This window comes from Siphateles boraxobius, unplaced genomic scaffold, assembly GCF_051911475.1.
Source record: "Siphateles boraxobius isolate OS27281-9 unplaced genomic scaffold, OSU_SipBor_1 22, whole genome shotgun sequence".
Lineage (NCBI taxonomy): Eukaryota > Metazoa > Chordata > Actinopteri > Cypriniformes > Leuciscidae > Siphateles > Siphateles boraxobius.
Window position 1 is genome coordinate 14,776,128 of NW_027508833.1, and position 27,053 is coordinate 14,803,180.

General features: G+C 45.4%; 1 protein-coding gene across 1 annotated transcript in view; it reads left to right on the forward strand.

Annotated features, from left to right (window-relative positions):
* The window catches only part of LOC143746698 (kelch-like protein 29), a 444,346-nt gene that overhangs the window by 184,686 nt on the left and 232,607 nt on the right, over positions 1 to 27,053 (forward strand). Inside the window, exons 4-5 of the mRNA XM_077238693.1 lie at positions 17,157 to 17,304; positions 21,391 to 21,870. Coding sequence (XP_077094808.1) covers positions 17,157 to 17,304; positions 21,391 to 21,870 — 628 coding nt within the window. The remainder of the gene's footprint in view (positions 1 to 17,156; positions 17,305 to 21,390; positions 21,871 to 27,053) is intronic.

The following is a 27,053-nucleotide window of genomic DNA, read 5'->3' on the forward strand; positions in this document are numbered from 1 at the left end:
ATGTAAGTTATGTGCTCGCTTACGAGCGCTCACGCTTACTAATAAACGCCCGGCGCTGCTTAATAATGCATTATAAGAGTATAATGTCTGGTTATCCGGATCACGCCGAGTGTGTTTATGTGTAGAAAACTTGCCCACAAGTCAATGTTCACCCCTACATGTAAACACTATGCCCCATGTATCTCACATGCTCACAGAGCCCACTCTCATAAAGCTGGCAAACGCCGCTCGAGTGCTAGATGTAGACAATGTGCCCACAAATCTGTGCTCACACCTACTCGCTGCACGCTCTGTTACACGGCAACAGCCTAACAGCGGCCATGTTATGAAACTAAGTCACGTGACCGCCCACGAGCACTCACGCTTACGGACAAACACTTCGCCCCAGGCTCCGCTCGCAATAAATATCGCCACGAAATGTTCCCCATTCCCAGTAATCGGGTCATATCAAGTGGTTCAGGCGGTTACAGCTGTCGTAGAGAGCTGCCGTTACTGAGACCAGAGCCCGCGCTGCGCGGCCAACGGAACCCGGAGTCCATTCTGCCCCTAGCCATACATGTAGAAGCATGGAAGGCTATTCCAGGTGTGACAGATTGGGTGCTAAGCACGATAAGTCAGGGCTAGTCGCTTCAGTTCGCTCGCCGCCCCCCTCGCTTTCGAGCTCGGACCGAGACGAAAGTGAAAGCGGATGTAGCATGTCTACTCCGCGCAGAAATAGCCAAACTGATGTGCGAAGGGGCCATAGAACCAGTACCTCCTTCTCAGAGCGAGTCAGGCTTCTAAATCCGTTATTTTCTCGTACCCAAGAAGGATTTGAACAAAGCTCTCATGAGACGGCTATTCAAAATGATTACGACCAGACAAATCCTCGCGCACATTCGCCCGGGAGACTGGTTCGTTTCTCTCAATCTGAAAGATGCATACTTTCAGATTTCGATAGCCCCGCGTCACAGGCCATTCTTGAGATTCGCCTTCGACGGTCAGGCATATCAATACACCGTCCTCCCGTTCGGCCTATCCTTAGCAACCCGTACATTTACGAAATGCATGGATATGGCTCTCGCGCCTTTGAGAGTGAAAGGGCTGCGAATTCTGAACTATTTGGACGATTGGCCAATTTTAGCCCAGTCAGAGATGGAACTGATATCTCACAGAGCTGCGCTTCTCAGCCATCTGGAAAGCTTGGGTCTCACGGTCAACTGGACCAAGAGCTCATTACTGCCCAGTCAGTCAGTTTCCTTCCTAGGAATAGAACTGGACTCGGTGGCTATGACGGCCCGCTTATCGACACAGCGCGCTCCGTGTTCAACAGCTAGCCGCGTCTTTCCAGAAAGGCAGCATTATACCTCTGAAGACATTCCAGAGGATGCTAGGCTGTATGGCATCAGCTGCGGCTGTGCTTCAGCTGGGCCTGCTGCGCATGCGCCCGCTACAACGCTGGCTTTACTCCCAAGTGCCTCACCGGGCTTGGGTTTCAGGCTACAGGCGAATCAAAGTGACTCAGAGCTTCGTTTCGGCTCTGCAGTCCTGGTTAGAGGCCGACTGGTACCAGCGGGGAGTGACGATGGGGGCTGTTTCACATCGATTGGTCATGTCGACGGATGCCTCCAACCTGGGTTGGGGCGCCGTCTTCGAGGGCAGACCGGTCTTTGGCCTGTGGTCAGACCAAGAGAAAGACTTCAACATAAACTGTGAGGAAATGATAGCCGTCGAGTACGAGCTTAAACGCTTCCTTCCGTTCATACAGGACCACCATGTACTGGTCCGCTCGGACAACATGTCGGTGGTGTCCTACATAAACCGTCAGGGCGGCGTCAGATCCAGAAACCTCTGCAATCTGACGGATCACCTTGTTATGTGGTTTCAGGGTCACCTGCGCTCGCTGAGAGCCGCGCACGTGCCAGGCCATTTGAACTACGATCCAGACACACTGTCCAGGTACCACATCCCCCCGGGGGAATGGTCCTTGCACCCCAAACAGTCCAGTTACTATGGCGCCTTTTCAGCAAAGCGAAAGTCGACCTGTTTGCGTCAAAAGACAACACTCATTGCCCGCTGTTCTTTTCAAAGAACGAGGATGCGCTGGCCCAAATCTGGCCCAGCCTCCCACTTTATGCCTTCCCTCCAGTCTCTCTGTTACCACAGGTAATCAAGAGAATCAGGGAAATGCGCCACTCCGTGCTCCTTATAGCCCCGCGCTGGGAGAATCAAACTTGGTTCCCGGAGCTGATGCGGCTGTCCCACACAGCCCCTTGGCCGATTCCGCTGAGGAGAGACCTCCTCTCTCAAGCCCTCAGGCTCAATCTCGCATCCCCATCCAGAGCGCTGGTCTCTACATGCATGGTTGATCAACGGATACCCGTTGTACTGCCAGAGGGAGTGATGAACACGATCACGCAATCCAGAGCCCCCTCTACGAGGCGGCTTTACGCGTCTAAATGGCCGGTGTTCTCCAAATGGTGCACTGATAGAGATCTAGACCCACGAATGTGCGGGGTCCCGGGGTTGCTTAGCTTCCTTCAGGAGCTGTTGGATAAGGGCAGGTCCCCCTCCACGCTTAAAGTCTATGTGGCGGCCATTGCAGCGTTCGCTGAGTCGACGCGCGGCCAGTCAATAGGAAGGAACGAGCTCGTCATTCGCTTCCTTAGAGAAGCTAGACGGATGAAGCCCCCGCGACCCCCCTCGCTTCCCATCTGTGATCTTTCACTGGTCCTAGAGGCCCTGAAAGCTTTCCCCTTTGAACCGTTAGATTCCGTGGACCTAAAGTACCTCTTGCTCAAAACCTTTTTTCTGACAGCTCTGAAAAGTGCTGCGTGTCTTGAGTTCAGGCCAAATTACTCTAAAGTCATCCTCAAGACAAAACATGGTTATGTCCCTAAAATATTGGGCACCCCATTCAGAGCGCAGGTCATTTCTCTCTCGGCTCTGCCTGCATCCGACAGTGAGGGTGATGTGAATCTCCTATGCGTTCTCAGGGCGTTCAGGATTTACATTACGCGCTCTGCCTCTTTCAGGCGTTTGGCACAGCTCTTTGTCTCGTTTGGTGGGCGCACCAAGGGTCTAGCCGCTGTGAAACAGAGCCTGTCCAAATGGATAGTGGAACATCTGCTTATATGTCTAAAGGTCTGCAATTCCCTTTGGGCAATTCCATTCGCATTCCACCAGAGGCGTGGCCTCGTCGTGGGCTTGGTCCAGCGGAATTTCCATTCATGACATTTGTAAGGTGGCAGGCTGGGCCTCTCCGTCCACATTTGTTAGGTTTTATAACCTGGAAGTTCCCGCCTTGCAGGCTAGACTTCTGTCAGTGTGAGCAGTGTGTTGTCTTGCCCAGATTATCATGCGCGGACTTCCCTCATGCGACGTTAGCTCTCCTGGTTGAGCTGCACTATAGGTTGAATAGTTATGGACCGGCGAACAATGGGTTCCCGTTGCGTAAGCTAGCTTACGCAATACGAGAGAACCTCTTGTAAGAGAACGATACTCGGTTACTAACGTAACATCGGTTCTCTCTAGAAGAGGGAATGAGTATTGCGTAACCTGACCGTGCAGGCGCCACGAGCGTCTTATCGCTTCAGCTGATGAAACCAGTGAGGCAACCTACGAGCCTGGCTTTTATACGCTAACCCAGCCCCATTTTGGCGGGCTATGACGCGTGAGGGCGCGAAGTGCCCTCATTGGACGTGACGTCATGCGCGAGGCTCAGTGGTAGGTTGCAACAGTTGCCGCAGGGCAGCCAATGAGCACGCAATATTGCCTGCTCTAGGTCTGCTAGCTGCTGTACTGCCTTTACAATAAATACAAAATTAAGGATAATTTTTGGCTTCAATAGCTCGAGCAAAGATGACTTTACCCGTAGCGTAAGCTAGCTTACGCAATACTCGTTCCCTCTTCTAGAGAGAACCGAGGTTACGTTAGTAACTGAACATCGTTATTACGTGAGGAAGTTTTTTGTCCAATAATTAGAATCTCTGTTTTTTCAGAATTAAGTAGTAGGAAATTACTAGTCATCCAGGTTTTTTATATCAGCTATGCATTCCGTTAATTTTATGGATTGGTAAGTTTCGTCAGGGCGTGAAGAAATATAGAGCTGAGTATCATCAGCATAATATGACAACTAATGCCATGCTTCCTAATGATATGTGGTACACCATACTGAACTTTTGACCGATAAGACATCTCTTTATTTACTGCTACAAACTGATAACGGTTTGATTAGTATGATTTAAACCATGCTAGTGCAATTCTACTAATGCCAACATAATTTTCAAGTTATTTGAAAGAATTTTATGGTCGATAGTGTCAAATGCAGCATTTATTAGAAATCACATAGGCTATTCAAGCTGTTTTCTCATTTTTCTACTCTTAATATTAAATCAAACAACGACTGAACGAATGATACACGGATTCTACTATAGAAAACTACTGCAGTGTAGCCCTGTAATTGGCTAAAATGCCCAGTTCAACTTTTTTGAGATCCTCTACTCTTCCCTGTGGATGACCTGTGACCTACTTTCTGAATTCTGAATATTCTTTTATATAATATTATATTTTAGAAAACTTAATTTGAGGTTCCGAATTTCTTCTTCATCTTGAAACATTGAATCTGTATTTTTTAAAACTGGATATTTGCAGTCTAAGAATCCAAGAATTCAGAACAAAAAAAATAACATTTCAATTCGTTACATTTCAAATGTTCAAATTCAGAGCTGTTTAAAATTCCATATTATTCATATTTGTTAGATAACACTTGTCAATAATTCAAATTTACACAATTCAAATTCAAATCATTTTGACATATTATAAACTCCAAACAATTGAACAATTCTAGTATTGATTTGAAGGCAATCTCAGTTCAGTTCTGAATCTCACACTGCCCTGCTCTGTTCTGAATCAAGCCAGACATCAGAGAACAGGGATGTTGACCTGTCTATTTCTTCCTGTCATTCATAGATAGCGGTGTCCCTCACAGGTCTGAAGAGCATTGACCCTTTTAAAAGCCATATCTCCTTGCTGTTGAAAATCATCTGCAGCCGCACACACACAGAATTCATCTCAAAGTAAAGCCTCTCCAGCCTGAAGCTTTTTCAAGGCTGCTTCTTCGAGGCCAAAGGCACAAACTAAAGGCCAAAAGTTCCTCCTTTGAACCATCAACAAGAGAAAGATGTTCCTTCTTTTAAAAAATCGCCTCTGTTCCCATCAGCGGGAGGCCACCGAAGATTCTCGTATCCGAGGATGTTTTTAAAGATGCCACAAGCCGTAATGAATAGCAAACTTACTTCACAAAGCGACGGTCAAATGATGACAAATGATGGATCATTGGTTCCTGGCGCCGTGGGAGCGAATGCTTCTGCTGGGTGAGGAAGAGCCTTCTGCGTTGACAGCTGAGATAAGTGTAGCAAATAAGAGCATGACAGTGCGGATGCTGTATTTGGCTTTGTGAGAGGCGGAGAGCGATGCTGCCCAACGCCTTGCGGATTAGGATCGTGGAGGACAGCCATCCGCTCAAATGGAGACGGCTTATTTGACTGCGGGAAGTGATCCTGTGGGCACACCACCGGATGGAGGGTGAGCAGAAGCATGCTGTCATTGTTTGACAGGCCCTCGTACAGTAACGAACACTTGCCATTTGAAGAGACCTCGCTCGGAAGATACAACCTCGTAACGTTTTCACATGACACAGTATAAAGTCCCATTTTCAACCTTTCCCTACAATTTGCTGGCTGCGTTCTGCAATGCAACATACTCCAGTGTCACATGATCGTGTGTGTGTGTGTGTGTGTGTGTGTGTGTGTGTGTGTGTGTGTGTGTGTGTGTAAACCCTGAACCATTTTTTTCAAGGATTCTTTGATGAACAAAGTTCAAAAGAACAGAAGTGACATTATAAATAGGGGTGGCACGATCCGCTTTTTTTGCCTCCGATACCGATTCCGATACCTGGGACTCAGTATTGACCGATACCGATCCGATCCAATACTAAAATAATAATTAAAAAACAGTGCCAAATGACCTAATAAACTGTATCTGTATGCCTCACTGTGGGGAAGAGACTGGGATTATTCTTTTGTTAAAGGCATCAAAGCTTTATTTTCCTTACTTTGTAAAACAATACAGACAAAATATATACTATATAATTAAAATACATTTATTTTAAAATTTTAAGCGCAACTTTTTAATGAAGCAGCAACATATGATACATAGATTGGACAGAACAACTAAGGCTATCAATAAACTGCCATTGCGCAAAAGTATTGTAATATGAAAGGCTCCAATTCAGAGCGGCACGAAACCTTATGCGCATCCCGTGCGCAGAACGATGCGCTCGAAGCAACATGGAGTCACGGCGCGCAGCGCGTCGCATTGAAAAGTTCAAAGAACAAAAGTAGGATATACATTTATTTCTTTATTTATTCATTAGTTTGAGCCTTTTAACAGTTTTAAATTTCAGTTAATGTGCGTGTGAAGAGCAATTATATCGCTCTCTACTCCAGTGTTGTGATCACTGAGGAGTTGTGTTGTGATCTAACGTTAACAGACACCCGGTTGAAAGTAACATGTGAAACTCCAGCACGTTAAAGTCCTTTTATGCAAACCATAGACCTTTATCTACATATCTACAGTATAATAATAGGAACATTGACTCATCTTGGAGAGAGTTTCATGGTGTTGACTGTTTTACCCGAGCGCGACGCACTGTTTGAGTGCTGAGAATGACTGACAGCCGCAGCGGAGGGAAGCACTTAGGTGAAGATTAATTTAACGATTTAAATCTGTACCTCACATTAAACTATATGTAATGACTTCAGAAATCTTGGAATACAGTACATGAAAACATTATAGTGCTTTATAATGTTGTTGTGCCTTTTGTGTTGTATAACAATAACATACGTAGGCTATACAATATCGGATCGGATTTGGATGGTCTCGTCTGGCGATACCCGATCCGGCAAATATTGCTATTATCGGAGCAATACCGATACTGAGTATCGGATCGGCGCACCCCTAATTATAAATGTCTTTACCGTCGCTTTTGATAAATTAAATGCATCCTTGCTGAATAAAAGTGTTAATTTCTTTCCCCCCAAAAAAGTTTAATGACCCCAAACTTGTGAACAGTAGTACAGATTAAATTGAAAATGTACGTCTGTGTTTTAGTTTGTGGGAAATTAGTGAGCAAATAGTTACAGTATATGTACAACTGCTTTACATGAATATTGTGTGTTTCATCTTGTCAATTTCTGCAAGCAGCTGAAATTATCAGCTTTTTCTTTTTCTTTTAAATTCTGGTAGTGTATTCTGAAATTCTGACCTTGAAAATGAGATGTGGCATGCAGCGTTTCCTTGCGGATACTCTTCGTGCACAAACCAATACAGAAATGGAAGTATTTTAGTAAGTCAGCTAAAATGAACCCCCAAATGTAGTATTTGCCATATGGCTTCACCTGCAAGCACATGGAAAGCTCTTTTTAAGCGCATGCAGGATGGCTGCAAATGAGCACATGTGAACTCCACAGCCATTTCTATTATAATTCCACTTGCTCTCTTGGTGTGGTTTGAAAACTTCTGCAGGTCACTTTCAGTAAATGAACCACCTACTTCCTGGGAAGTTATAAAGTGTCGCTCTTGCCTGGGGACAGAACGAAAAGCTGTTTCCGGACTTATTTGTACATAATCATTACATGAGTGCTGTGTGTTACTCCGCAGGTTTTTGATGTCGCACAATTGGAAAATTATAATTGGTAATGCCAGTTTTATTTATTCCACAGGTAACGTTTTGACTACAGCTCTAGACTGATACTCTTTCACACATGGCTATGATGACTCTTTTATAGCCACTGGCTGTTCGCCAATGGTGAAGTGGGTCAAATATGTCATTTTGGGGTTAACTTAAGGGATTATGTGCAGTCAGCTTGTCACAAAATAAACTCTGGTTTGACATGACACCCTGTAGCCGACTGCTGCATCGGTGTATTTTGGGGGAGGATTCTGCCAATGTTATTAGGAAGTAAATAATGTGCTTGTATTTTCCACTGTATTCATCATAGTGCTCATTAAATAAGCTTTTCAGTATCACAAACCATATTAGGTGCATACGTGTCAAATCTCCCATTCGGTGCGTCATTGCAGATAATACAAATATTTTATTCAAAAAATGGATGGAATTATCTATAAAAAAACATCTGTCCATCCATCCATCAACACTGTCTTAAATGACAGTTTTCTCTTATCACTCTAACTAGTCGTGAGACTCAACAGTGCTTTTCAAATGTAAGGAGAAAATAGACTTGACATACTTCAGCTCCATGATCCTATTTTTATTCAGTGTTCCCTTTCAAAAGCTACAATCGATGCTGCGCTGCTTAGCGCATTGGGAACGTCTTAAATCGTGACCCGCTGTGAATATAGTGTGTAAACACGTCGATAGAATCGACCGGAAGTAATATAGCCTCGGTCGGTGACGTCATCGTCGCGCGGCCGCGTGCACTCGCGCACACTCGCGTGCACCCGCGAGGCTATAAATAGATGAGCCGCAGGTGCATCGTCAGGTCTTTTGTCTTCAGAGACCTCTCTGTGTTGGTGTGCAAGCATCTATTTTCTCTCTGCTACAGATCTTTGTTAGGAGTTATTTAGCTTTATACCTGACAGTGTGCAGAATTTTCACTCTTTCTCATCTCTTAACGTCATTTAAAGAGTTTAAAAAGCAAAAAGAGAAATGAGTCAGCAAGCTAAGCGCTGTGTCCCTCCATGTTCTCGACCCATGTCAGAACTGGATACACACGCTTACTGCTTTGTGTGTTTGGGGGAGGAGCATGCGGCCGCTGCATTGGAGTCAGGGGAGTGCGAGCATTGTGAGCTGTTCACTGTTAAAATGCTTCGCGCTCGTCTTGGCTACTTTCAGTCCGCAACCGCATTATCATCATGGGGCTCCCGAATGGATTTGGCTGACGAGCAAGAGACGGGTCCGTCCCTTTCGCTTGCTTGTTCACCAGATCCACTCGTTCCCTCGCGTGATCCCGAAGCGCATCCCGGTGCTTCTTCGGCTCACGCGGGGGACGATAATGAATCTCTTGGGTCTACGGACTTCGAGCAGCCAACTTCTGAGCGTTCCTCGCGCGACGATAAATCTGTCGAGGAGCTTCTCGAGGTGGTTACTCGCGCGGTGGCCAGATTGCAGCTTGACTGGCCTCGTGAACAAGAGACCCCCAAACGCAGTAAGCTTGAGGATAGGTTTTTGTCCGGTGGCAGGGGGGAGGGACCTCAACATCAGTCTCTCCCCTTCTTCGAGGACCTCCATGATGAGCTATCTAAATCATGGAGAAAACCATATACCTCTCGTGTCTTCGTGCCTTCGACGTCGACTTTTTCGACTATCGTGGGTGCAAAGGCGCGAGGGTATGCGGAGATGCCCCAGGTTGAAGAGACGCTCGCCAGCTATCTCTCGCCTGGGTCTGCATCTTCGCTTAAAAAACCTACCCTCCCCTCAAAGCCGTGTAGAATAACATCTTCGCTTGTGGGTAAAGCTTACCAAGCTGCAGGTCAGGCTGGTGCTGCGCTGCACACAATGGCTGTGTTACAGGCATACCAGGCTGACCTCTTGAAGGACTTGAGTGCGGGTACAACGATAGACGAGGAAGCGTTTTCTGAACTGCGCCGAGCCACAGATCTGTCTCTTCGTGCCACTAAGCAAACTGCCCGTGCCATCGGCCGTTCTATGTCCGCTTTGGTAAGCACGGAGAGGCATCTGTGGCTCAACCTCACAGGCATCAAAGATAAAGATCGTGTCTTTCTTCTTGACTCTCCAGTTTCTCCCTCTGGCCTGTTTGGCGACTCGGTCAACTCAGTAGTCACCAGGTTCAGGGAGGTCAAGAAGCATGAGGAGGCGTTTGTTCAGTTCCTTCCTCGCCGCACTCAAGGGGAGGGGCCATCGGCCACCCAACCTCTCCCTGGTCCTTCAAAACCTAGGGAGGTTAAAAAGCAGAGCGTGGCGAGCCGTGGTCCTCCTAGTAAGAACTGGAGACAGGCTCGTCAGGCTCAGCAACCTCCCAAGCCAGACCTCAGGACTATCATCAACAGAAAGAAGAAGTCCTGATGGTCTGGCGCCCAGTCTGGTGGGGGTAGCCCCCCGCGGGACGGGGCGCGTATTATATCTGACCGCCCCTTCTCGTTACCCTCACAAAACCTCTCCATCCCCGCCACCTTTGGTGCTTCGGGGGGCAGCGGTTTCCAGCGAAATGTTAGATGTTCCGTTGCTCCCTGCTTTCATCCAGGGCACGGAACATCTAACATCCCCTCAAGAGGAAGTATTAAAACTGATACCACTATCAGAGAGTCTGGCAGCGTGGCAACTTCTGCCAGGCATTTCTGCTTGGGTATTAAGCATAGTACAAATAGGATACAGAATCCAATTTATTCATCGTCCTCCGCGTTTCAACGGCGTGGTCTCCACTTCCGTAAGACCGGAGCTGATGCATGTACTATCACAAGAGCTACAAACTCTTCTGAGCAAAGAGGCCATAGAACATGTTCCTCTGCCAGAGAGGGAGTCAGGCTATTACAGCAGATACTTCCTGGTCCCCAAAAAGGACGGGGGGTTGCGTCCAATCTTAGATCTTCGAGGCTTAAACCGTACAGTCAAAGCGCTCAAGTTCAAGATGTTAACCGTCAAGACGGTCGTGTCGCAAATTCAACATCACGATTGGTTCGTCACGATCGATCTGAAGGACGCATATTTTCACATACAAATATTGCCACAACACAGGAAGTTCCTGAGGATCGCTTTCGGGGGCGAAGCATACCAATTTCGGGTTCTTCCATTCGGCCTAGCCTTATCACCCCGCACGTACACAAAATGCATGGATGCAGCACTGGCTCCATTGCGACTCCAGGGCATTCGCATTTTGAATTACATCGACGATTGGTTAATGCTAGCACAATCGCAAGAGATGGTGCTTCAACACAGAGACATCGTGTTGGCTCATCTAGTTTCTCTAGGGTTGAGACTCAACACCAAGAAAAGTGTTCTTTGTCCTGCCCAGAGAACGACTTATCTCGGAATTGTTTGGGATTCGATTACGATGCGGGCACAATTGTCCCCCGCTCGAATCGAGACCATTCGGGTAACTATGAGCAAAGTCAGGCTAGGTCAAGATCGTACTGTTCGTCAGTACCAAAAGATGTTAGGTTACATGGCTTCAGCATCCACGGTGATTCCTTTGGGGCTATTGCACATGAGACCCTTTCAGTTGTGGCTAAAAGCCAGGGGATTTCATCCAAGGGCCAATCCTCAAAGGCAAATAAAAATGACGCGCCGCGGGCTTCGTACACTATCTCTGTGGCTCAGACCCCGGTTCCTCGCCTTGGGTCCCACTCTAGGGGCGCCTTGTCGTCGCAGATTGCTAACGACAGACGCCTCCCTGTTGGGCTGGGGAGCGGTCTTAAGTGGTCGTCCAGCTCAAGGGGAATGGGAGGGTCATCAGCTCGATTGGCATATCAACTGCCTCGAGCTGATGGCTGTATTTCTGGCCCTGAAATACTTTCTCCCTCAGTTGAGAGGCTGTCATGTCCTAGTGCGGGTGGACAACACAGCGGCAGTTTCTTATGTAAATCACCAGGGAGGTCTGCGCTCACGCAATCTGAACAAAATAGCGAGGCAGATTTTCCTCTGGGCCCAGGAGAAGTTCTTGTCACTCAGGGCAGTGTACATCCCTGGGCACCAGAATGTGGGAGCAGATTTACTGTCCAGACAGAAACTGCTGACGGGGGAATGGAAACTCCACCCAGAAGTAGTCGATCAGATCTGGACCAGATTTTACAAAGCGGAAGTGGACCTCTTCGCCTCCCATCAGACAGCGCAATGTCCCCTCTACTTCTCTCTGAGTCACCCAGCCCCCCTGGGTCTGGATGCGATGGCGCACACATGGCCCAAAATGCGCCTGTATGCGTTTCCTCCAGTGGCTCTGCTCCCGGGAGTTCTAGCCAGAGTTCGCCAGCAAGGGTTTTGCCTCTTATTGATAGCGCCGCGTTGGCCGAACAGAATGTGGTTCTCGGAGATAATATCTCTCCTCAACGGCTCGCCATGGGCGATTCCGGAGAGGAGGGACCTTCTGTCCCAGGCAGAGGGCACAATATTCCATCCCAGGCCCGACCTGTGGAACCTTCATGTTTGGCCCCTGATGGGTACCAACTGAGGGACACTGGGCTTTCGCCTGCCGTTATTGAGACTATTCTAAGTGCTAGGGCTTCCTCCACTAGAAAGTGTTATGCCAACAAATGGGGTGTTTTTGAAAGGTGGTGTGTTTTACATAATGCAGATCCGGTCAACTGCCAGATTGCTTCAGTTCTGGATTTCCTGCAGGAAAAATTATCAACAGGCACATGCCCCGCCACTCTCAGGGTTTATGTGGCCGCTCTTTCGGCTTGCCACGCCTTGGTTGACGGGGTGCCACTTGGGAGACATCCTTTGCTCGCTAGCTTCATTCGTGGGGCCAGACGACTGAGGCCTCCCGTAAGAACCAAGATCCCTTCATGGGACTTAGCTATAGTCCTAGAGGGTCTGGTTGAGACCCCCTTCGAACCTCTAGAGTCAGCGTCTGACAAACTTCTGACCCTAAAGATGGTTTTTCTTATGGCTATAACCTCTCTAAAAAGAATCGGGGATATGCAGGCTCTGTCAATATCGCCATCCTGCTTAGACTTTGCCCCAGGAATGGTGAAAGTGATTTTGCATCCTCATCCTGATTACCTGCCTAAAGTACCGTTTTCAGCTGTACGTCCGGTCACTCTTGAGGCCTTCTGCCCTCCACCGTTCACAACGCTGGAGCAGGAGAGATCTCACAGACTGTGTCCAGTCCGTGCTCTTCAGGCCTACGTTCACCGTACTAGCCAGTGGCGTAAGTCAGAGCAACTATTTGTTTGTTATGGGGGCAGTAACAGGGGTGCTGCCGCTACTAAACAGACCATGTCACATTGGGTCAGGGATGCTATTGCTCTTGCCTATGAGGCGCGCGGCCAAGCTTCGCCAACGGGTCTAAGGGCTCACTCCACCAGAGGAGTCGCCTCCTCTACTGCTTTGGCAAGGGGTGCCCCCTGACAGCATGTTTGTGATGCGGCAGGCTGGTCCTCTCCGCACACATTCATAAGGTTTTATAGTTTAGATGTTCATGCCACTCCTGGCTCTCATGTCCTTGAGTCGACATCACAAGCTAATGTCTAGGGCTTTCTTGCGTTCTTGTGAGCACACCTACACAACCGTAAGGAGTCCAGACACCTTCAAGCACGGCGGCGTGGGTATTCTCGTTCCCAATGCGCTAAGCAGCGCAGCATCGATTGTAGCTTTTGAAAGGGAACGTTCCAGGTTACTTGACTGTAACCCTGTTCCCTGAAAAAGCGGAACGAGATGCTGGGCTACTTTGCCGTGCTGATGATGTCCCAGGACTGCTCTTCAGACAAAATATCCTGACGATGCACCTGCGGCTCATCTATTTATAGCCTCGCGGGTGCACGCGAGTGTGCGCGAGTGCACGCGGGCGCGCGACGATGACGTCACCGACCGAGGCTATATTACTTCCGGTCGATTCTATCGACGTGTTTACACACCATATTCACAGCGGGTCACGATTAAAGACGTTCCCAATGCGCTAAGCAGCGCAGCATCTCGTTCCGCTTTTTCAGGGAACAGGGTTACAGTCAAGTAACCTGGAACGTTCTCACATGGGATATTCCTGATGAAACTATTGACAAGTTTTAGTGAATGCAGGTGGATTTCATTACTGCTAGCTCTCCTGACAGTGATACGAACATATAATACATCTCTATTCTGAGAAAAAACAGCTGATAGGGGATGTTTTAGATTTCTGCTCTGTCCACATGCTTGAATTATTTTTTTTAATGACATTCATCTGACAAAGAATAATAATATATTAATAAAGTATTTATCTGTGTGTTATAGTGGTCTGCAGGACCTTTTCTTTCTTCGTTCTTTCATCTCATGCCATTTGTCCTGCACACCTGCTCTTAAACAGCTTGTTTGTGTGTTTGAGAGGTTTATTTTCTTTTTTGTAAAGGCATTGATTTGTTTTCAGGGCTAGCCTGCATAGCATCTACCATCTGAATTCCACAGAAAGAGCTGTAATGCCTTTATTTATACAATTCAAAGTCCTTGCATGTTTATGTAGGAATTGAGGGCGAACCAAACATATGAATCTTCCAGGTGATCCGTTCCATAATTCCACACAAAACTCAACATTCCAGACCCCCCAAATCACCAGTCTAATCTAGGCCATAAATGGAGTGGGCTCCAGCCAGTCTCAGCTAAGCACTTTATGACCATGACAGTTTCAAAGAGATGTGCTCAACTAAAGGAAGAACGTTGCCACGTTAGATAGTTTGGAAAATACTGATTGGTTCAGAGATGGCACGGCTCAGAACCCACCAAGATAACGGCAGAGGTTGTTTGATCCCAAGACAGAATTGAAAACAGACCTCCCCTTCTGAACGACCCAATGTTTGAAATCTCTTAAAACCACAGAGACTGAGACTTTAAAAATACATAAAATCATCCCAAAACAATTATTGACGGACTTCTAATCAAACATTGTTCAACTACATAATCCTATATTGTATCTACAACCTCTGTATCTGTCTATTATTCTTAGATCACATACAAGTCATGTAATTGTTATAACTATTAGATGTTTGAATAAAAGTGTGTCTTTTTTCCTATCAGTACGATCGTTCTTAATTCAGAAGATGGCTTGATTGAAATCTGTGTAAACTGTTCCGTGTTCTTATAATAAGAATAATGTCTAAACTGTTCCCTCCGAACTCTCTGCTAGAGCTGGAGAGTAAGGAGATCACAGATAACGCATGATTTACGATGAGAGGTGAATAGAATGCCACCTCTAAAATAAAGACAGTGCCTAATTGGTCAGAACTCATCTAAGAGGCTGAACAAACAGCTGAGTTTAAAATCTTAGGACCCGAAAAAGCCAGTGGAGTTTTTTTTAATGGAATGGAGGTTTGGTTTGTGAATTTGTTCACTAGAGCAGATTTACAGAAGTCATGGAGAAGCCATGACGAACCAGACAGACGAGTAACCATGTAGACCAGCAGACAAAAGAACCCAAACAAGATCAGAAGAACATCCATGGGTTAAACAGCTTCATTAAAGCCATCTATAACTACTCTCGTCTCATTTTTCTTTCTGTTCTTAGCTTTATCTTTCTTTTCCGTTAAGAGTCTCGATTCTAAGTTAAGTTTTGCTGCAAAGTTTCGTTTAAACGTTTCGACTGCAAAGCCCGCTTTCCAACTTCAAAGACCTTTTCATCCATCGCCAACACACCACGTGATTGGCCGCCCGAGACATCTATCCAGGCACGAGGACGAGGAGACCACCAGCCAGTCAACGAGCCCCGGAAACACCCTTTTACCCCGACAAAAGGAATCCCAAAAGGAACGCAAAGACAAGCAAGTAGCCTCCAGACTCTTAACTGAACTGGTGCTTTGATATAACATTTAATAACCCCGCCTAAGAAGCGATAGAAGGGTTAAATTAATGATTGATGGTTCGTTCAGGTCATGTCTTATAAGTGCATATAGAAACTTGGGATTTCACTATCTCACTCTTGAACTCATTTTCTTTCCTCACTCTCTTTCTTTCTGCAACTCGTATGAATGTGTGTGTGTGCGTGGGTTTGTGTTAGATATTAGTTTTATGTTTTAGAATAATCAATAAAGTCTTGTTTATATTTTAAAGATAATTGTCTTGTGTTATGTGCTTGCAGATATAATGTCTTAAACTGCTGATCTAAGTTACCTTGCTAATAAATAGTGTTTCACTATAGTTTGGATATTTATTTAAATCCGCTGCAGAGGTTATAGTTACGGCTCGGCCGTATAACTGATTCTTTTAAGATTCCCTATAAATTCATTGATAATTCCTTTCGAGCTAAATTGACCTGTCTGACCAGACACGTTACTTACTTACTTACTACATTTATTTGTTTTCCACATAATTGCAATTTAATAGGGCATTGAATAAATGCCAGTTAAAGAAAAGGTCAAATTAAAACCAGACATGTGAAAATGCATCTGTAACAAACAAAAATGTTATCTTTGTGCTGTCACAGACATGTGAAGTTTGTTACTGACTTGTACAGTATGTGATCTTATGTTTGCTCTGTTTAGAGTTTGAAGTGATTTATACTTTTGCTCATTTTGTTTGTTGAACTCTGGATGAAATTTAAAACATTTTAGCAACGGCATGAGGAATGTGGATAATTCAGTGTTGCTCTGTCGAAGAAATCTCTAAATAAATGTTTTATATTTTAAAGAAACAATTTTTTTCAGGCTTGGCAATGAAAAACACATTGACAAACTCAACGCCTACACTTGATGCTAAGGAGGCATCTTTTTATGTTTTCTTTTTATTAACAGTTTTGAAATGCACATGAAAAAAGTGGCATAAAATCAAGACATTTAGGACTTTTTTTCTATTTTTAGTCAATTTTTATTTTCTCCAACTTGGAAGAGCGAGTTCTGACAGTGGTATAGATCCATCCTTTAAAGACACAAAAGATAGATATGAAATAAAGACTGTGTTCTACAAAAAGAAGTGTCTAGTTCCTGGCACATACAAATAGTGTGCAAAACAGTCTATTAAAAATGTTATTTATATTATATATATATATATATATATTTATATATATATATATTTTTATATATATATATATATATATATATATACACACACACACACACAAACAGTATATAAGCGACAGTTCTGCGTGTCCATTTCTATTCAACTTTAGTACCTATTTTCAGCAAAGTGATTAAAAGTCACCCTTGATCCCACAAAACTTCTTACCTTCCCTTTGATTTACAGTCAGTGCGAGGCAGATAAGAATTAATTAGTAAAATGTTCTCTGTATAGATCTCGCTTTCTTGCACCCAGTCAAATTGCTGGGGGCCGACCTTGGATTTTCCTGCATTATTGATGGCTCTAATCTAGAACAGCGGCGTAATTAAAAGAGCGAATGGAATGGAATATTAACAAAGCAAAATGATGTACCAGTGTCTGGCAAATGGGCTGTAATTGGAAACGTAGACATAGTAATTAAAGGCTGTTCTGTTTACCCAAGACGTTCTTCTCGTTGAAACAGGTCACTGGGCACCCGTTGGCAGACACGCAGACTCAGGGCCAGGTCCTGGCTAATAGCGTCCTGTGGGGACAAACACCCATTAACCAGTCCACGCCCTGGGACACGGACGAGCCGCCTGCAAAACAGATGAGGGAGAAAGATATTGCAGGTAAAAAGATGAAAGCAAAGGCACCAGCTCTACAATAACACCTCTTGTTCATTGTCTTTCCATTATGGATGGATTGATTGCTCGAAGTGGCTTCAAAGGGGTTACTGATATGGCAAAAATATCACGATCTTATCACTTTTTTTTTTTTGCAGGTTAGTTTTTCAGGGTCAGAATGAGCTTTATTCACCAAGTGTGCACTAACACAAGGAATTTGTTGTGTTTTTTTTTCTTTTTCAGGAGCTCTTGGTACATTCTTGGTATCTTGGTGAGCTTGTGCAAAATTCAGAATTTCAGAATTGGCCTCCATTCAATTCATGAATTGGAATTTGAATTGAATTGACTCCGCCCCACAGGAAGTTGAATTTGAATTTGAATTTGAATGACAGGAAGTGGAATTATATTCATGGCAATTCAAAGAAATTCTACAGTCACACATAGGGTGACCACCATCAAACAAACCAAATGTGGGACGATGTGGGACATGTTACCAACACTAAAACATAACCTGAAACTGTTATATAATGTCCATTTAACTTAATAAAAACATTTGTATTCTGCATTTCAGCTGATAAAAATACGTTGTTATTTAGTCCCTTCCAGACAACACAATTACATCACCAATGTAACATAACATGTCTTTATTTTACTTGCCATTTAAATTCAACATCACTGAGCAAGGCAGCAGGCATCATGCAGATCACTATTTTTGAAACAGTTCTGACTAAGTCCAACTAAAATCCAACAGAATAAATAATGAACAAATAAAATATAAAACAACATGAAATGAAAAAACGGCGACATATCCTTTTATCTCTGTATTCTGTGTTCTACACTTCCTAAAAGAGCAGCGAGACGTCTTTTTCAAGATGTCTCGCACTTCCTATGGCTCGTGCAGAGCCGCTCAGCGTTGAAGACCGCCCATCTGCGCTCTCTGCCTGGGCCAGGAACGCGCAGACTCGCCCTCTCGATGGAGGATGCGAGCACTGCGAGGAACTTCCGATGTCGACCCTGCGGGCTCGAAACGGAGTCTTTAACCACAGCGCCGCACGGCTAGCTCTCTTTACGTTACAAGAGAGTTTCCCCGCCCTCGCGACCCCCGTTTCGCAGGTCATGCAGAGCCCTCTCGAGCTCTCTGCATGACCCGGACGGGCATCATCTGTGTCACATGTAGGTCCTGTGCCCACTACTTCAGTGTAGTGGGCACTGCCCTGTCAGGGCGCTGAGATTTTACATTACGCGCTCTGCCTCCTTCAGGCGTTCAGAACAGCTTTTTGTTTTGTTTGGTGGGCGCACCAAGGGTCTCGCCTCCTCGAAACAGAGCCTGTCCATATGGATAGTGGACGCTATAGCAGCTGCTTACGTGTCAAAAGGTCTGCAATGCCCTCTGGGTATCAGGGCTCATTCCATGAGAGGCGTGGCCTCGTCGTGGGCGTGGTCCAGTGGGATTTCTATCCATGACATATGTGTAGCGGCGGGCTGGAGCTCTCCGTCTACCTTAGTCAGGTTTTATAACCTAGAAGTTCCTGCATTGCAGGTTAAACTTTGTCAGTTTGAAGTAGAGGTGTATTCTGCCCAGATCTTCCAGCTCAGATCACTCTCACGTTACTCAGCTCTCCTGGTTGAGCTGCACTAGTAGGGTATGTGCCATGTGCCTATACAGACCGGCGCACTGCTCTGTATTCCCTATGTGTGCTTATGTACAAGTGATGGCCCGCGTGGCTGGCCAACTTATTTTTTCCACTTATGGGGTTCCCCTGAAAGTTCGGGGTCTCATGGTGGATGCTTGGCGCACACGGCGTTGACAAAGTGTTCCCGTAGCGTAAGCTAAACTTACGCAATACGAGAGAACCTCTCATAAGAGAACGATACTCGGTTACTAACGTAACCTCGGTTCTCTCTAGAGAGGGAACGAGTATTGCGTAACCGGCCGTGCTCGCGCCACGAGCGACTTCGCTTCAGTCGACGAAAAACCAGGAGAGTCAGCCCATTCTGGCGGGCTGTGACGCTATGAAGGCGCGGGCGCCCTTCATTGGGCGTGACGTCACGCCGGGCTCACTGGTAGGCTGCAGCAGTTGCCCGCAGGGCAGCCAATGAGCACGCGAGATGGCCTGCTCTAGGTCTGCTAGCTGCTGCACTGCGTTGACAATGAATACAAAATTAAGGATAATTTTTTGGCTTCAATATCTCGAGAAGATGAATCTTTCCCGTAGCGTAAGCTAAACTTACGCAATACGAGAGAACCTCTCGTAAGAGAACCGAGGTTACGTTAGTAACCGAGTATTGTTACCCATTATAAATGTGGTTTGGATTATTTTATTTGGATTACTTTATCAATGTAAATCAATTTCCTTTTAATTTGATTAGTAACTAATTAAATTACACATTTTACCTCAGTAATACAACTAAATACAATTACATTCATTTTGTAATTCAATAACATAATTTCATTACAGTTAACTCACTCCTCAACCCTGCATACATTGTGTTCTAATATATATATATATATATATATATATATATATATATATATACAAATGTCCACCTACAATTGTTTTTTTTTTCTTCTAAAGATTTACTAAAGTAATTCTGGGAGTCATGTTCTATCATGTCCTGAGGCATGTTCTATCATGTTCCACAAAATTACAATTACAATAAATCAAACTTAATTATTTGTTCTGTGACTAGAGCTTTTAACATTCATTGCTGGGCGAAAATATTTCCTGTTAATGTAATCTGTACAAGTAGTTCAAACTAATATCATTTATATAATATGTAATGCAATCATATCTGACATATACTGTAAAGCTTCATTGTTAAACACTTCACTTAAAATATCTATATGCATTTCTTAGAATTTGTTTTGAATTGCAATTCTGCTTCCTTTAATTCAAATTCGAATTGTAATTCTAGATCCTGTTTTGACATCAATTCAAATTCAATTCAAATTCAAGAATTGAATTGGAATTTAGGAGTCATTCTCAATTCAATTCCGAATTGTGCACAAGCCTGGTACATACATACATACATACATACATACATACATACATACATACATACATACATACATACATACATGCATACAGTGGTGGTCAGAATTAATGGGACCCCTGTTAAATATGATCAAAAATGCCTGTAAAAAAATAAATCTGCATTGTTTATCCTTTTGATCTTTCATTAAAAAAATTCACATCATGAAATAAATATTTTTCTACAAAACCGTTGGCACCCCTAGAATTGTTTACGAGTAAAATATATCTGAAGTATATTCCCATTAAAATTTACCTTTTTTTTAGCACACCGGGGTGATTAGGAATATTAAATTGTCTAGCTATGACTTCTTATTTCACAGGAGTTTAAATATGAGGAAACACAAGTTTTGATGTTAATCAAAAGATTGTTGAGCTTCAAAAAATAGAAAGTGGCTGTAAAAAAATGGCGAAATAATTGAAAATCCCCATTTTGACCATCAGGGCAATAATTAAGAAGTTCCAATCAACTAAAGATGTTACAAATCTGCCAGGAAGAGGACGTGTGTCTAACTAAGTTAACTAAGTGTTACCTGAACATTTAAACATTTAAGATTTAGAAAGAAAATAAAATAATAATAATAAAGTGGTAAACATCTGGAACAGAAGACTTATGTACAGATGTGTGCATTATGTACTGTGTATACAGCTGTATATATATATTTTTTTATAATACTCATAATAATAAAGTGGTCTACATATGGAGCAGAAGACTTAAGGTGATGATACACAGGGCAACTTTTTGGGCAATGTTTGCTGGGCAATGTTCCCATTAACGGGGAACCAGATGAGACACGGGCCACGACCGATCTAATTTATCCAGAGAGAAATTTTGTTGCCCATTTTTAATAACACATACAAATAGTAAACCTTCATGATGACTAATAATTGCTATGTTACCTGAGCTTAACCACGATAGAGATGATAATCAAAAATGGTAACAATAAAAAATCAGCAATTGAACTGCAACTGATAGCTTAGACTGATAGACTTTTTCAAAATCTTATATGGTCATATCGCACACCCCTACTTTAAATGTGCGTTTTTTCGTTCTCTGCAGCTCCTCTATGGCCGCCTCAAGTTGCTGCCACTGTCAGCCAGGCTGGACTCTTGGCGCACACGTACGAGCTGCAGCAGCCACCAGCTTACAGCCAATCTGTGACTGTTCAAGCCCCCATTATCGGCGTGACCCCAGCGCTCCACACTCCTCACCTTCAGTTACCCGCACACTACCAGCTCCCGCAGCAGCCTTCACAGTCGATGGCCAGCATGGTCCTCAACGTCCATAGCCAATCCCTCGCTGTCGGCGGCCTTCCCCCAATGCCCAGCGTCTGCCAGGTTGCCCATCCCGTCCACACGGTGGTGGGCAACGGTCACCTGACCCACCCCATGGTGCAATCCGCCGCCATGACCTCCTCCATGCTGCCCACCAACGGACCTCTGACGAATGGCCAGCAGGAAAATACCAGCAATGGCCTGCAGATGCTGAGAACGGTCGGACTGGGGAAATATGAATTTACAGACCCCTGGCATCCCAAAGGTAAATTATGTTTTGGTTCGGTTTTCTAGACGTTATAGTGTCAAGTTAAATTTATTTGTTTAGTGCTTTTCACATTACTTCAAATCAGCTTTATAGAAAATCATAATGTTGATGTTTATAATATCTTAGGTTATAGCTGGGCAATAAAATAGCTTATATTTTGCAATTATACAAGCAATCAAGCAGTATGTATTTGCTATAAAGAATATATTGTTTTATGTAAGTGTACTGTGTGTATGCGGATAAAGTTGGGTGTAATAAATATCCAACTTTATATACAGAGCTGTGCGGTAATAGTGTTTACATTTTGTGATGATATACAAATCATGCAGCTCGAGATTTACTATACAGTATACAGTCCAGAAGAGTTGGGTTGGATTGCTTTTCTTTTCCTTTTGTTTTTCTTTCCTACTGTGCCAGTGGAAGTTTGTAATGATATTATGAATTTCAAGGATTATAGTTAGTCTTATGTTGTTCGGCAACATCCAGGAAATATTGTGAAGATCAAATAGATTTACTGGGTAGTGGATGCTTCTACAAAATTGTTGGTGGGTCTAAAATATCAGAAAAAATTTCCATATAAATGGAAACCTTATGTAAATATAGTGTAAATTAATTTCAGTTCATATATCAACATAGTTGAGACAGGCAAGTTTAATGTACCATAGCTAATTTCATAGGAATGATTTATTAGGGGAAATAAATTCATGCTGTTTGATGTAACTCGGGTAAGTCTTAACTTTTTCTTTTTGGTTTCTAGTTCTTTAGATTAGATTTGTATGATTATTCAAAAGAAACCTGTCACGGTTCATGGATTCACTGTCTCGCCCTCGCGCTTTGAGTATGGTTGTGTGTGGATTGATAGGCGTGGCTTGTGATTGAGGCTGACGAGCGGATGAGCGGATCAGCGTCAGCTGTTTCTCATCACGGCACCCTATTTATTGTGTGTGAGTTTGTCCTGTTTTTGTCAGATCGTTGTCGAGGTTCTCTGGATTTACCTGTGTCTCTCGTCCAGTTTCTCCTGCCTGATCGTTTGCCCGGATCGCCTTTGTTCCTGCCTGGATTGCCTGAGTCTGCCCATCTGCGTCCCTGCGTTGCCAGTGTCCTGCCAGAGACTGAGACTTCCTTCTGAACCTACTACTTCTATTCTTTTGTGAATAAACAGTTGTTCATTGCACTTGAATCCTATCGTTCTTTCTGGCCCTGACTGACAGAACGATCTGACCACTATGGATTCAGCAAGTACAACGGAGCTACAGAATTTCCTCACGAGCAGTGCTGCACGGATGGATCGTCAAGACGAACAAGCAACGGCTACTGGTCGTGCCATGCAAGCACTGGTAACGCAGGTGTCCGAGCTCACCACTCAAATCCAACAAATGAGAGCGTCCCCTGCGCCACCCCCGCCGACCGTTGCCCAGGACCCTCCGAACTTCCATCTGCACTAGCCGCGCATCCCTACCCCTGAGAGATATGCGGGTGAGCCCAATCTGTGTAGAGCCTTTTTAACGAAATGAAAACGAAAACGCACGTCTTCAACAAGGAGGTAATCGTTCACGCCGGGGTTTGGTTCCGGAGTTTCCTGAATTCACCAGCGCCAGAGATGAGAACACGGTCAGTCACTCATTCGATCAAGAACCCATGCAGGTTGGTCGAGCTCGGCTTTCCCGGGAGGAGAAGGAATGTCGGAGAGCTAGAGGTTTGTACATTTATTGTGGCAAGGCTGGACACTTTCTCGTCAACTGTCCGGTAAAAGACCCAGCCCGACAGTAGAACGGAGGTTACTGTCGGGTGGGCTTTCAGGTATTAAATCCTCGTCAGCGACTCTCCTCCCGGTAAGACTGCAATGGGCAGACCAGGCCCACCCCTGCCAGGCCCTGGTGGATTCTGGAGCGGAGGGCAATCTGATGGACTATGCTCTGGCCAGACTTCTCCAGATTCCCATCGTTAGACTCCAGCACCGCATCACCGTTAACGCCCTGAACGGACAGATACTTCCTGAGATTACTGACGAGACCGGTGTCCTTACTATCATTACCTCTGGTAACCACACCGAGAGAACTTCCTTTTTACTCACTAACTCTCCTTTGCACCTGTGGTTTTGGGTCATCCGTGGCTAGTACGGCATCAACCTAAGATCGAGTGGGGTCAGAATTCTGTGTCGGTTTGGAGTAGTCATTGTTATGCCTCTTGTCTTGTGTCTGCGTGTCCGTCTGTCTCTGGTTCTTTGTTGCAGGAGGAGTCGGTGAATCTGTCTAACGTGCCCCCGGAGTATCTCGACCTGAAGGAAGTGTTCAGTAAGTCTCGGGCTGCTTCTCTTCCTCCACATCGTCCCTATGACTGTGCTATAGATTTAATGCCAGGTACGTCTCCGCCTAGGGCAAGTTATACTCGCTCTCCGTACCTGAGAGGGAGGTCATGGAGAAATATATTTCTGATTCTCTGACATCCGGGATCATCCGTCCTTCTTCATCTCCCGCGGGCGCAGGTTTTTTTTTTGTGGGTAAGAAGGATGGCTCTCTGCGACCATGTATTGACTATCGGGGGCTGAACAATATCACGGTAAAGAATACTTATCCTTTACCGTTGATGTCTTCAGCTTTCGAGCGATTGCAGGGAGCGTCTCTTTTCACTAAATTGGATCTGCGCAACGCTTACCATTTGGTCCGGATAAGGAGGGGGGATGAGTCGAAGACGGCATTTAATACCCCCAGGGGGCATTTTGAATACTTGGTTATGTCGTTCGGCCTGTCCAACTCCCCCGCCATCTTCCAAGCACTCGTCAATGACGTGAAGACATGGTCGATCAGTTCATTTATGTTTACCTGGATGACATATTGATATTTTCTTCGTCTCTCCAGGAACACGTTCAACACGTCAGACGAGTACTCCAGAGGCTGTTAGAGAATGGGCTTTTTGTCAAGGCGGAGAAGTGCGCGTTCCATGCACAGTCGGTTCCATTTTTGGGGTACATCGTCTCGTCCGAGGGAATACGCATGGATCCTGACAAGGTTAAGGCTGTGGTAGATTGGCCAATTCCAGATTCCCGCAAGGCCCTGCAGAGGTTTCTGGGATTCGCCAATTTTTACCGACGTTTCATTCGTAATTTCAGCCAACTAGCCGCTCCTCTGACCGCCTTAACCTCCACCGGAACGACGTTCAGGTGGTCTAATGCTGCTGAAGCGGCATTTACCAACCTCAAGAGCCGCTTCGTTTCAGCTCCCATTCTCGTAGCCCCTGATCCTTCACGTCAGTTTGTGGTGGAGGTTGATGCGTCGGAGGTGGGGGTAGGTGCAGTTCTATCCCAGCGTTCTCCCTCGGACGACAAGATGCACCCTTGCGCGTTTTTTTCTCATCACTTATCGACTGCCGAAAGTAATTATGATATTGGTAACAGAGAGTTGTTGGCAGTCAAATTAGCATTGGAGGAGTGGCGCCACTGGTTAGAGGGTGCGGGGGAACCCTTTATCGTTTGGACCGATCACAAGAACCTTGAGTACATCAGATCCGCTAAACGACTGAACTCCAGGCAAGCTCGGTGGGCACTTTTTTTCGGTCGTTTTGATTTTTTACTATCGTACCGTCCGGGTTCTAAGAACATCAAGCCCGATGCGTTGTCTCGTATTTTTGACCGATCCGAACGCCCAGCTACTCCCGAGTGCATTCTTCCTGAGAGACTCTTTGTCTCTACACTCACATGGGAGGTCGAGTCGAAGGTCCGCACGGCCTTAGAAGGAGTAACACCTCTGCCCGAGTGTCCACCGGGTCGGTTATTTGTGCCGGAGGGGGTCCGGTCAGACGTTATACGGTGGGGTCATGGTTCCAATGTGGCTTGTCATCCAGGGGTTAATCGTACCAGTTTTTTGGTTAAGCAACGATTCTGGTGGCCCGTGATCGCTCGCGATATCCGGGAATTTGTTTTGGCTTGCTCGGTTTGTGCTCGTGGCAAGACTTCCATTTCAGTGTAGTATAGGTTACCAGCCACCCATTTTTCCTGGTCTGGAGTCCGAAGTCGCGGCCCCCTTTGCTCACGCCTTCGTCCAAAGGTGCCGCCGCATTTGGAGAAGAGCCCGTGAGACTCTCCTCCTAGTGGGAGCGCGCACCAAGGCTCAGGCCGATCACCACCGACTGAAGCCTCCCGAATACGTCGTTGGTCAAAAAGTGTGGCTTTCTTCTAAAAACATTCCTCTCCGCTCCGTCAGTAATAAACTAGCTCCCAAATGTATTGGCCCGTTCTCTGTCACAAAGATTCTTAGCCCTGTGGCAGTCCGCCTCAAACTTCCTCCGGCATACAGGAGGGTTCATTCCGTTTTCCATGTGTCCAAAATGAAACCTGTATTTCATTCTCGTATTAATCCGCCTGCCCCAACCCCCCCCCCCCCGCACTCCCCAGCCCCCCCCCATCCCCCCCCCCCCCCCCCCGCCGCGCCTCGTAGATGGGGAACCAGTCTATTCGGTTCGTCGTATTTTGGACGCAAGACGGAGGGGACGCGGATTTCAGTACCTGGTGGACTGGGAAGGTTACGGTCCGGAGGAGAGAAGTTGGGTTCCGGCTAGAGACATCCTGGATCATTCCCTTATTGATGATTACAATCAACAGGTAGGTTCCTCTGGGAGCGCCAGGAGGCGCTCCTAGGAGGAGGGGTACTGTCACGGTTCATGGATTCACTGTCTCGCCCTCGCGCTGTGAGTATGGTTGTGTGTGGATTGATGGATTTGTCCTGTCTTTGTCAGATCGTTGTCGAGGTTCTCTGGATTTACTTGTGTCTCTCGTCCAGTTTCTCCTGCCTGATCGTTTGCCCGGATCGCCTTTGTTCCTGCCTGGATTGCCTGAGTCTGCCCATCTGCGTCCCTGCGTTGCCAGTGTCCTGCCAGAGACTGAGACTTCCTTCTGAACCTACTACTTCTATTCTTTTGTGAATAAACAGTTGTTCATTGCACTTGAATCCTATCGTTCTTTCTGGCCCTGACTGACAAAACCAGTGTATGGTTATTGTTTTATATTGTGTCCTAAAGCTCTAAAATCGGCCTGATTTTTCTAGCCAGCCACAGGCAGAGATATATTTTTCTTTCTCCCTCTATTGAATGTCATGTTGAATCTCATGAGGTATTCATCTTCTGAAGAGGAGAGAACATGAGGTGAGTTTGCTGCCCATTTATATGCTTGCTCGATGATAGGAAAT